The following is a 12,729-nucleotide window of genomic DNA, read 5'->3' on the forward strand; positions in this document are numbered from 1 at the left end:
TATGTTCTTAATAATTATCTTCTTTGGCAGGCCAGAATCCAGCTGGACATGCAATATTTACATATCAAAATCCATATTGTGTTCATCATATTGAAAGCAAGTGAAAATATATATATATGTATATACTGTATATACACACATATGTATATAGATGTATATACTGTTTTTAACATATTAACAAATATATATGTGTATATATATATATATATATATATATATATATTAAAAGTGGATTTCATCTTTGTCAGATTCAGGTGTCTCAGGCCTTGAAACACTAAAAATATCCTGACACGGTATTTGGGGAGGTACTTGGAGCGGAATTTGGGATTTGGGAGAAGAGGTCAGGGACACACTTTTTTCTGAAAGTATTTTTAAAATTTCTGCCACCTGCTTCTCCAGGGCAGTCATTCTGCAGCTTAGCAGCTGAATGTCCTCTTTGAGTTCATGTTTGACTTCCTGCAGTGTGGTCTGTAAGGCCTGCTCAGGGATGGGATAAAAGGGGTGCTTGGCATCAGCCTGGATGGGGCTATGCTCTAGCGGACTTCGCGCCTCCCCAGTCTTATCCAAACGAAGGTCACTTTTTGTAATCCCACTGTCACAAGAATCTGTTTTTCTTAATGGATTTTTGGTGACGCTGTTCTCTGAATCACTACCCTTGGGGTCCTCGGACAGTAGCCCCATCGACTCAGCTTTAGTGACATTATTCCAGTCTTCCTTCTTCTCCTCATGGGCTGCCATATTATTCTTGAGTCGCAGCCACCCTTTTCCATTTCCATTCTTCATTCTTATGGGGCTGTTGACTTTGAGACATTTGGGGTCAGCACCGCCACTGGGCTTGAGTTCCATGGCATCACGGTTGTTTTGTTTGAGGGACTCGCTGGTTTTCACATAGGCCAGAGATGTCTGAATGGGCGTAATCTGTGACACGGTGACCACACTGGTGCCAGTGATGGAGGCTCCGTTCTGTAAGGAGCGGCTTTCTACCTGCAGCTGGTTTCGCTCAGAGTCACTCTGCGTTGACCCCTGATTCCGCAGCTCCTTCTGCTGCTTGAATTTCTGGAAAAGCTTTCTTACCGGGTGGTCCACGGGGATGCTGAGGGTGACCTCATTCTTTTGCCTGAGGCGCTCCTCCTCTTCTTTCTTCACATCACTGATTTTGCGGAAAATGATCTGTGGAGGGGGAGAGAGATAAAAAACATGATTATAAAAACAGGAGGCATAGACGGAACTTACCTCTACATAATAAAGGCCATATATGAAAAATGCACAGTCAACATCATTCTTAATGGTGAAAAACTGAAACCACTTCCAATAAGATTAGGAACAAGACAAGGTTGCCCACTCTCACCACTATTATTCAACATAGTTTTGGAATTTTTAGCCACAGCAATCAGAGAAGAAAAAGAAATAAAAGGAATCCAAATGGGAAAAGAAGAAGTAAAGCTGTCACTGTTTGCAGATGACATGATACTATACATAGAGAATCCTAAAGATGCTACCAGAAAACTACTAGAGCCAATCAATGAATCTGGTAAAGTAGCAGGATACAAAATTAATGTACAGAAATCTCTTGCATTCCTATACACTAATGATGAGAAATCTGAAAGAGAAATTAAGGAAACACTCTCATTTACCATTGCAACAAAAAGAATAAAATACCTAGGAATAAACCTACCCAAGGAGACAAAAGACCTGTATGCAGAAAACTATAAGACACTGATGAAAGAAATCAAAGATGATACAAACAGATGGAGAGATATACCATGTTCTTGGATTGGAAGAATAAACATTGTGAAAATGACTATACTACCCAAAGCAATCTACAGATTCAATGCAATCCCTATCAAACTACAAATGGCATTTTTCACAGAACTAGAACAAAAAATTTCACAATTTGTTTGGAAACACAAAAGACCCCAAATAGCCAAAGCAGCCTTGAGAAAGAAAAATGGAGCTGGAGGAATCAGGCTCTTGGACTTCATACTACACTACAAAGCTACAGTAATCAAGACAGTATGGTACTGGCACAAAAACAGAAATATAGATCAATGGAACAGGATAGAAAGCCCAGAGATAAATCCACGCACATATGGTCACCTTATCTTTAATAAAGGAGGCAAGAATATACAGTGGAGAAAAGACAGTCTCTTCAATAAGTGGTGCTGGGAAAACTGGACAGCTACATGGAAAAGAATGAAATTAGAATACTCCCTAACACCATACACAAAAATAAACTCAAAATGGATTAAAGATCTAAATGTAAGGCCAGACATTATAAAACTCATAGAGGAAAACATAGGAAGAGCACTCTATGACATAAATCACAGCAAGATCCTTTTTGATCCCCCTCCTAGAGAAATGGAAATAAAAACAAACAAACAAAAAAAAAATGGAACCTAATGAAACTTAAAAGCTTTTGCACAAAGGAAAGCATCAACAAGACAAAAAGACAACCCTCAGAATGGGAGAAAATATTTGCAAATGAAGCAACTGACAAAGGATTAATCTCCACAATATACAAGCAGCTCATGCAGCTCAATATCAAAAAAAAAACAAACAACCCAATCCAAAAATGGGCAGAAGACCTAAATAGACATTTCTCCAAAGAAGATATACAGATTGCCAACAAACACATGAAAGAATGCTCAACATCACTAATCATTAGAGAAATGCACGTCAAAACTACAATGAGGTATCACCTCACACCAGTCAGAATGGCCATCTTCAAAAAATCTACAAACAATAAATGCTGGAGAGGGTGTGGTGAAAAGAGAACCCTCTTGCCCTGTTGGTGGGAATGTAAATTGATACAACCACTATGGAGAACAGTATGGAGGTTCCTTAAAAAACTAAAAATAGAACTACCATACGACCCAGCAATCCCACTACTGGACATATATCCTGAGAAAACCATAATTCAAAAAGAGTCATCTACCATAATGTTCATTGCAGCACTATTTAGAATAGCCAGGACATGGAAGCTACCTAAATGTCCATCGAAATATGAATGGATAAAGAAGATGTGGTACATATATAAAATGGAATATTACTCAGCCATAAAAAAAACAAAATTGAGTTATTTGTAATGAGGTGGATGGACCTAGAGTCTGTCATACAGAGTGAAGTAAGTCAGAAAGAGAAAAACAAATACTGTATGTTAACACATATATATGGAATCTAAAAAAAAAAAAAAGGTTCTGAAGAACCTCAGGGCAGGACAGGAATAAAGATGCAGATGTAGAGAATGGACCTGAGGGCACGGGGAGGGGGAAGGGTAAGCTGGGACGAAGTGAGAGAGTGGCATGGACATATATACACTACCAAATGTAAAATAGATAGCTAGTGGGAAGCAGCCGCATAGCACAGGGAGATCAGCTGGGTGCTTTGTGACCACCTAGAGGGGTGGGATAGGGAGGGTGGGAGGCAGACACAAGAGGGAGGAGATATGGGGATATATGTATATGTATAGCTGATTCACTTTGTTATACATCAGAAAGTAACACAACATTGTAAAGCAATTACACTACAATAAAGATGTTAAAAAATAATAATAATAATAAAATTACCTTATTGAAAATAAATAAATAAATTAAAAATAAAAACATATGACTTTATACTTGTGTGACAAGATACCAGTTGTACTTTGTTTTATAAAGGAAACCCTTGAAGATAGGGTAAGATCATTTCTAAAGGGAAAAATCTTCCAATGCCAGTTAACAGATGCAATACACTTAAAATCCAACACAGAAACACTGATGAAGCTTGCTTAGCTTACTTAGTATATATATATACATGTGTGTATACTTTTATGTATAAGGAAACATATTTATCTCTTAATTTTCCTTGCAATACATCACTATTTTTTGTAAGGTTTTCTTTTGAATCATATAGATATGATCCAAAGCCATTTTTAATGCCATCATCTGTTTAGAGGCCAAATAGTAAGAGTTCTAGGCTATAAAACTACTGAAAAGTTAAACAGTTTACCAGCATAGCACGTGGGTTGGGTGGGAGGAGGGATTAAATTTATTTATGTGGCTCCAGAGGGCAGAACAAGGATTTATACTTAGAAGTTTCTGGAAGGTAAATACCAAGTCAGTATACAAATTTCATTTCAAACTACTACCTATTAATTGAATAAACTGCCTTGAAAACTCATGAAACTCACACCACTGAAATAGCCAAACAGAAATACAAATGTTGTCTGTGTAATACTTTCACTGAGGAGGAGGTTGGACTCTTCAAATTCCAATATTCTTTAAAATTCAAATATAAAATTAAATACATAGTACATGTAGTGTTAGATGAGTATTCACAAATAAGTAAGCATAAATTTTAGTATAAATATATTTTGAAAATAATACTGGGAAGAAGTTACAACTCCATCAAGAGAAATTTAAAAGGCTGACTATGTAAGAAATTATTACCACTTATATTATCAGAGTTAGAAGTGAATTTGGTAAGCGTGAGATTTTTGCTCAGTCATCTAAAGAACAAAATAACTGCAGATGAGGGTTATAAGGAATATTCACAAGGGAGTTATATTAATGTGCTTTCAGAATCAGACAATTTTATGACACTAGCAAAATTACTTACCTCCATCACCCTCTCTCATTAAGCTGTTGGTTAGATTAGAAATACATGTGAAGCACATAGTCTCCAGCACATAAGTGACACTCAAAATATGCTGGTTGTCTCCCTTGAACTCTCATAAAATACTTCCTGTTTGAAAACATTTTCATCACCTCTTGGAGATTCAGCAGCTTCCAGGAATAACATATAATCATTGACCTCATACTAGAAACCAATACTAGCGATGATCACTGTAAACACAAAAGTCAAGGAGAAGCAATCCTCCATCTAAAAGCACATCATTTTCTAAATTAAGATTGATACACTAAATATAGCTTATCAAGCGGCAATAATTTGTATTTTAAAATAAATATTCTCTAAATTCAATAGCTGTCTATTAACACCAGCATATTTTTCCTTCTCTACTGGCACATGAAACTGGATATTTTTTTAAAATGTAATACTAATCTCTAAGTCTGACATCAAAGTTCCAGGAGTTTAATTAGAAGTCTTTCAAAGGGTTGACATGTTTCTTGTGCTTCCTGAGTAAACAGGGCTCATGCTAAACCTTCAAGATATTAACACTCTTTGGTACTGGACAAATCAAAACATGGAAACACAGATACTCTATTCCTATATCATCTCCGTTCATTGAAAAGGCATTTACTTTGATTCTATCAACTGACATGACATCCTCCTTCCCACTCCGCTCTGACCTTGTTTGCCTTTTTAAAGGTAGTTACTTAACCTTGGAAAGACATAGCCTTAGTGCAGTGTGGTAACTGAGATTACCCTTCACATTTGGGGAAAAAAGCATCTATTTCAAATGAACAGTGGAGGAGGGCACATAGGGGTGTCAGATAAAATGCAGGACATCCATGCAATATTTAGGACACACACTAAGAAATCATGCATTATTTATCTGAATGGGACATATTGATACTGCCATGTACAGTTCACAGTTTATGAAAGATTTGGGGTTCCTGGAGACTGAGAATCTGTGGACATCTTAGGCCACAGCTTTATGTTTTAAATTTTCAATACAATGGCTAATAATTGCTTATAATTATTGTGTGCCTACCAAGTTTGGGATGCTTTGTGATTTAAAGGTATAATGTACCCATGTAAAATATCAGTAGAAAAAGCCTTCTTTCTCCAGTTTCCCTTACCACCAGCCGGCCCCACCCCACCAAGAACCAACAAAGGCATTTGCACTGCTACTATTAAGTGGAGAACAAAGACTCCTAATGCCAAACTACTGAGAACAAAGAAAAAAAAAAAAATTCTGTTACAGGGCCAGGCTGCCAGTCTGCATCAAGAGACAAATGAGATAGAACTGGGTTGGCATATTTTGCCACCAAGAAGATGTAAAATGAAATGAGAAAGAATGAGGTTTTGTATATGGAAGACAGAGTCCTAAGGGTTCACACCTGGATTTGATTAAACTATTTACGATAACCAGGCTTTTAAGCCAGAGGTCACTTTAAAAAAACTATTGGTTTGAATGGAGTTTACTGAATGAGACTAAATTTATTTTATTTCTTTTGACTGCAGAGCAGAAATTATGGCTTATTGAAAAATACTTATAAAAATTTGCATATAGCAAAGAGGTCACAAACATATTATCTCATTTAACTGTCATAACTACTCTATGAGATAGGTCCTATTATTCTCATGTTACAGAAGAGCAAACTGAGGCACAAAGAGTTTAAATGGTTTTCATTAGGTCACACAGCTAGTAAGTGGCCAGGATACAAACCCAAGGAGTCAGATTACAAACAGTCTTAACCATTATACTCTACTGCAGCTCCTCAATATAACTTTGACACCACCTTCTGGACCCTGTGAAAACCTGGACAGGTGAGTGGGTGAAGTAGGGAGTGATATAGCAGTTTAACATCCAACAGGTAACCCTTCATAGAGCATTTGCCATGATGAACCGTCCCTCAAAGTGGTGAATTGAACAAACAACTGAAGCCCTGTGCTTGTTAAACAAGTAGAGAGTTGACAAATTCTTGCTGAGTAGAATCAGGTTCAAATCTTTGACCCACAAATCAATCTTTAAAGAACTTGAATCAGAATCCTTCAATTGTAAGAATAGAATGACATCCATTAAGAACTTATTTTCTAGTTGATGACAAAGCAAAACTTTCCTAATGCAAGGTAAGAGAATATAAGCTCTGAAATTAAAAACAAAGAAACAAAAAAACAGAGTTGATTTTATTATATTTACAGGGTTTAGAGACTAATAATCTACTGAGGTGTCACAACCAATTGATCTATGTCTTACATGTAAAGTATGATAGCTTTCTGTTGTGTCTTAAGTTATAAAAATTCATTATATAACAAATAAGAAAACAAAACTCACTGTATTTCAAAATCTTTAAATGTAATAAGCCATCCCTATAAGTCCTTATAGTTTTGAAGATCAAAGTTTTGAAGTTTATGACCCTAAACTCCAAGTTTGAATAACGATGTATTTTTATGACTAAGGAGACTACATTTCATCATAAAAAATAGGATGGAAATTATTCTACATTACTATTACAAGTATGAACATTCTCAAATAGATTATCTGAGCTCATGCTGAATCTTTCCTTTTAAAGAAGTGCTTTTTACCTTTAACTTTTTAATCATGTAAAATAAAATGGTTCAAATTAGTAAGGAATAGAAAGATTGATAAATTTTATTTAGTTAAACCTTTAAAAACAGTGTATAGTTTAGTTTAGATTTAAAAATCTGCATGCTACTTTTTGGCAATTGAAAGAATCTTCAAACAATAAGAGTTTTCATAATCCAGTTGATTCTTACATTGGCAATGTGTCATACAGAAAGTAAAAAATTTCCTGTTAATTCAATAATTCAATACATAAGCTATATAGATGAATTCTACTTAATGATAACATGGAAATGATGATGATTTTTCCCTAGAAGGCAAAGATTAAAAAACAAAATCCCCAAAACATTATTTTAGAAAGTGTTAAAGGATCTGAGTGAAGTTCATAGGAGATCAACTTACATGAATTAAATCATGTAAAAAAATGTATATCCATGATTATCAACATGGTGTTTGATAATCAAATTATCTTTTAAAAAATGCAACGTTTGTTTTTTTTCCTCAGTGTTAATAATCTAGAACCTCCTGCACTTGATGTATTCTGTGTCTTTTGCCCAATGGCAAATCAAATTGCTAATGAACACCAAAAAATTAAGGACAAAATTTAAAAAGAAAAATCACGAATCAGGCTATGATTCTAGCCACACATTTATTGGTAGAATGCACAATAGTCTGTACTCTTTCTATCAGCAAAGAGGTTTATTTCATTTAAGCTTTTCTTCTCCTTGCTTCATTATGTTCTGTGGAGCCCATGATAGAAGGTTTAATTTATTTAAATGATAAAATCTTCTTAAACTTAACAGGGAACATGTCCAACTGAGCTTTCCATTTCAAAAGTAGGACATTTGATCATAAAAGGGATATCAAAATTAAATAATTTGAATGTGTACTGAACTTTGAAATCCAATAAAGGCAAGTAGAAAAAAAGGGGTTAGAATCATTTATTTAATGACATGGATTTAGTGTTATGTAATTTGGAGGATAGAGGAGCGCTCTCTGAAATGACCCATCACTTTCCAGATCTGTGAATTGACTAGGAATCTATAGCTATATGCAATCAAGCAGCAGCTCCAGTTCATCTGACACTTAAGGATCTAGTTGGTTTGGTTTTTTTGGTTCTTTTTACTGCTTCTATAAACTTAGTCACTAATTCTAACTGTAGTCCTTTCAGTCATTCCAACCTGAACTAATACAACAAAGCAGTACTTATTAAACACTATCATGTATATATCAGAGGCTATAAACTTTTCTTAACAAAGGCCACAGTGACAGAGCTGTGGTAGGTGACCATGTGTGACTGAAGGATAACAATGGTGCATCACTCTCTGTTTGAAATATGGCTGCCTTGCTTCATTTCAGCCACTCAGATCTATAGGCTCTTCAGGGGCAAGGAATGTGTTACAGATCTAGTTTAGCCTCTTCGGTCCTAAATAAACTTTGAGGAATTAATTAATTAACTGATTAATGTAAAGAAAAAGGAAGGAAGGGAGGTGAGTAGAAAGGAAAAAGGAAGTGAGAAAAAGAATATGTTTTGATTTTGTTAATGTGTTGGGAAATGCCTAATGTGAATAAGGGTGGTGAGTAAGATGCAAATGCAGGACATTCTAGAATTACTGATACAATTACATGTTTTTATAACTAAAGTTTTTTTTTCATTAAAAAAATAATAAAAGAAGGAAGCTAAAGTCTTCAAAACCAAGAATATAGCTGTTCCAAGGTAAAGCTGGCAAGGTTTAGATTCACTGTCTCAAATATTGCAGTAATCCATGATTTGTCCTCCTTGCCTCAATTTCTAGCTTCATTTTCCCTTTATTCCATTCTTTGCTATTGTGTATCAGATATGATAGTGTCCCACACAAAAAATCACAGAGTAAAACTAAAGCTCTTTAATAGAGTCAGCAAGCCTACAGTGGTTCAGTCTACCTGCCCCTCCAATCTCTATTTTCTTCAGTCTCACTTGACCTTAACACACCAGCCACTGAATCACTTTGAGATCCAGAATGTAATACTGCACATATTGTTCTCTCTCCTCCTCCTAACTTGCTGGGGAGCTCCCACTTATCCTTTAATCCTCAGCCCAACTGTGCTCTTCTTTATGAGGCAGAACCAGCTACATAATATGTAGGGCCAAATAAACATAAAAATTCAGGTCCTCTAACATCATGCTTAATGGTAAAATACTGAAAGCTCTCCCCTGAGTTCAGGAAAGAAACAAGCATGTGCCATCTTGCCACCCCTATTCATCATTGTGCTAAAGGTTCTAGCCAGGGAAATTGTCAAGAAAATGAAATAAAAGACATCCAGAATGAAAAAGAATTAAAACTATCTTGATTTGGAGATGACATGATTAGGTACACAGAAAATCCACACGCACGCGCACACACACACACACAAAACTATTAGAGCTAATAAAGGAGTTCAGCAAGAATACAGGATACAAAATCAACATCAAAGTTAGTTGTATTTCTATACACTAGTAATGAACCATCTGAAAATAAAGCTAATAAAATAATGTCATTGAAAATAGCATCAAAGAGAATAGAATACTTAGGAAAAATTTTAACAAAATAAGTGCAGGACTTATACACAAAAACATTGTTGAAATAAATTAAAGAAGACCTAAATAAATAGAAAGACATCTCATGTTTATGAGTTGAAAGACTTAATATTGTTAACATGACAGTATTCCCCAAATTGATCTGTAGATTTAATTCAATTCCTATCAAAATTATTACTGCTTATTTTTCAGAAATTGACAAGCTGATCCTAAAATTCAGGTGGAAATGCGAGGGACTCAGAATAGCTTAAAAAAATCAAAATATACAAATATAATTGGAGGATTCATATTCCCAGTTTAAAAACTTATTACAACTAATTAGAGAAATGCAAATCAAAACTACAATGAGGTATCACCACACACCAGTCAGAATGGCCATCATCAAAACATCTACAAACTATAAATGCTGAAGAGGGTGTGGAGAAAAGGGAACCCTCCTACACTGTTGGTGGGAATGTAAATTGGTACAGCCACTATGGAGAACAGTATGGAGGTTCCTTAAAAAACTAAAAATAGAACTACCATGTGACCCAGCAATCCAACTCCTGGGCATATACCTGGAGGAAACCATAATTCAAAAAGATACATGCACCCCAATGTTCATTGCAGCACTATTTATAATAGCCAGGACATGGAAGCATCCTAAATGTCCATCAACAGAAGAATGGATAAAGAAGATGTGGCACATATATACAATGGAATATTACTCAGCCATAAAAAAGAACAAAATAATACCATTTGCAGCAACATGGACGGACCTAGAGGTTGTCATAGTGAGTGAAGTAAGCCAGACACAGAAAGACAAATATCATATGATATTGCTTGTATGTATTATCTAAAAACAAGGGTACAAATGAACTTATTTACAAAATAGAAGTAGAGTCATGGATGTAGAAAACAAGCTTACGGTTACCAGGGGATAAGGGGGCAGGGATAAACTGGGAGATTGGGACTGACATATACATACTATTTACTATATATAAAATAGATAACTAATAAGAACCTGTTGTATAGCACAGGGAACTCTACTCAATACTCTGTAATGGCCTATATGAGAAAAGAATCTAAAAAAAGAAAAGAAATCAAAAACATGAGGAAAAATATCTTGTTACAAAGCTATAGTAATCAAGACAGTGTGGTGCTGGCATATACATGAATGGAATAGAACTAAGATAAATAAATAAATAAACAGATAAATAAATAAATATACCTATGCATTTATGGTCAATTGCTTTTTGACAAGGAGGCCAAGGGGATTCAATGAAGAAAGATCAATCTTTTCAACAAATGCTGCTGGAGCAACTGCATATTTACAAATAAAATATGAATATGGATGACAGCCTCATACCGTATACAAAATTTGACTCCAAATGTATCAAAGACCTAAATGTAAGAGCTAAAACTATAAAATTCCTAGAAGAAATCCAAGGCACAAATTTTAGTGACCCTGAATTAGGCAAAGCTTTCTTAGACATCTAAATCTCAAGCTACCAAATATATTAAATAAATAAATTGGGCTTCACAAAAATTCAAAACTTTTTTGCTTCAAAGGACACTATCACAAAAGTAAAAAAACTCAAAAAATGGGAGAAAATATTTGCAAATCATATACCTGATCTAGCATACAGAATATATAAAGACCTATTATGATTCAACAAAAAAGACAAAAAAATTTAAATTTAAAAATAGTTACAATAGCCAGAACATGGAAGCAACCTAAATGTCCATCGACAGATGAATGGAAAGAAGATGTGGAACATATATACAATGTTAGTCATAAAAAAGAATTAGTCATAAAAAAGAATGAAATAATACCATTTGCAGCAACACAGATAGACCTAGAGATTATCATACTAAGTGAAGTAAGTCAGACAGAGAAAGACAAATATCATATGATATTGCTTATATGTGGAATCTAAAAAAGAAAATGATACAAATAAACTTATATACAAAACAGAAATAGACTCATAGATATAGAAAACAAACTTATGGTTACCAAAGGGGAAACGATAGAGGGGGAGGGATAAATTAGGTGTGAGATTAACACATACACACTACTATATATAAAACAGATAACCAACAAGGACCTACTGTATAGCACAGGGAACTATACTCAATATTTTGTAATAACCTATAAGGGAAAACAATCTGAAGAAGAATATATATATATATATATATATATACATACATATGTGTGTGTATATATATGTATGTATGTATGACTGAATCACTTTGCTGTTCACCGGAAATTAACACAACATCGTGAGTCCACTATACTTCTATTTAAAAAAAATATAAAAATGGTCAAAGAATTTGAATAGACATTTCCCCAAAGATAGTATACAAATGACCGATAGGCACATGAAAAGATGTTCAGCATAATTAGTCATTAGGGAAATGCAAGTCAAAACCACAATGATATACATTTCACATCCTCTAGGATGGCTATAATTAAAAGATAACAAGTACTATTAATAACAGAAAATACCCAGTGTTGGGAGGATGTAGAGAAATTGGAACCCTCATTCATTCCCGGTGGGAATATTAAATGCTACAGCCTCTGTGGAAAACAGCTTGGCAGTTTCCCAAAAAGTTAAACATAGAGTACTCATACAACCCAGCAATTCCACTCCTAGGTATACATCCAAGAAAATTAAAAACATACAGTCATGCAAAAACTTGTACATGAATGTTTATAGTAGTATTATTCATGATAGACCAAAAGTAGAAACAACCCAAATATCTATTAATGGATGAATCAGCAAACAAAATGTGGTATAACTTTACAATGGAATATTACCCAGCCATAAAAGGAAACGAAGTACTGATACATCCTACACCTTGAAAATATGACCCTAAGCGAAAGAAGCCTAACACAAAACGTTATGTATTGTATGATTTCACTTATATGAAATGTATACAATGGGCAAATTTAGTCAGAAAGTATATTAATGTTTTCCAGGGGCATGAGGATGTGGGAAAT

The 12,729-nt window shown here is 34.7% G+C and overlaps 1 protein-coding gene across 1 annotated transcript in view; it reads right to left on the minus strand.

Annotated features, from left to right (window-relative positions):
- Nucleotides 1–222: 222 nt before the first annotated feature.
- The window catches only part of KCNH5 (potassium voltage-gated channel subfamily H member 5), a 329,564-nt gene continuing 317,057 nt past the window's right edge, over nt 223–12,729 (minus strand). The window contains exon 11 of the mRNA XM_059915741.1: nt 223–1,170. Coding sequence (XP_059771724.1) covers nt 223–1,170 — 948 coding nt within the window. The remainder of the gene's footprint in view (nt 1,171–12,729) is intronic.

This window comes from Balaenoptera ricei, chromosome 2 (assembly GCF_028023285.1).
Source record: "Balaenoptera ricei isolate mBalRic1 chromosome 2, mBalRic1.hap2, whole genome shotgun sequence".
NCBI classification, from domain to species: Eukaryota; Metazoa; Chordata; class Mammalia; order Artiodactyla; family Balaenopteridae; genus Balaenoptera; species Balaenoptera ricei.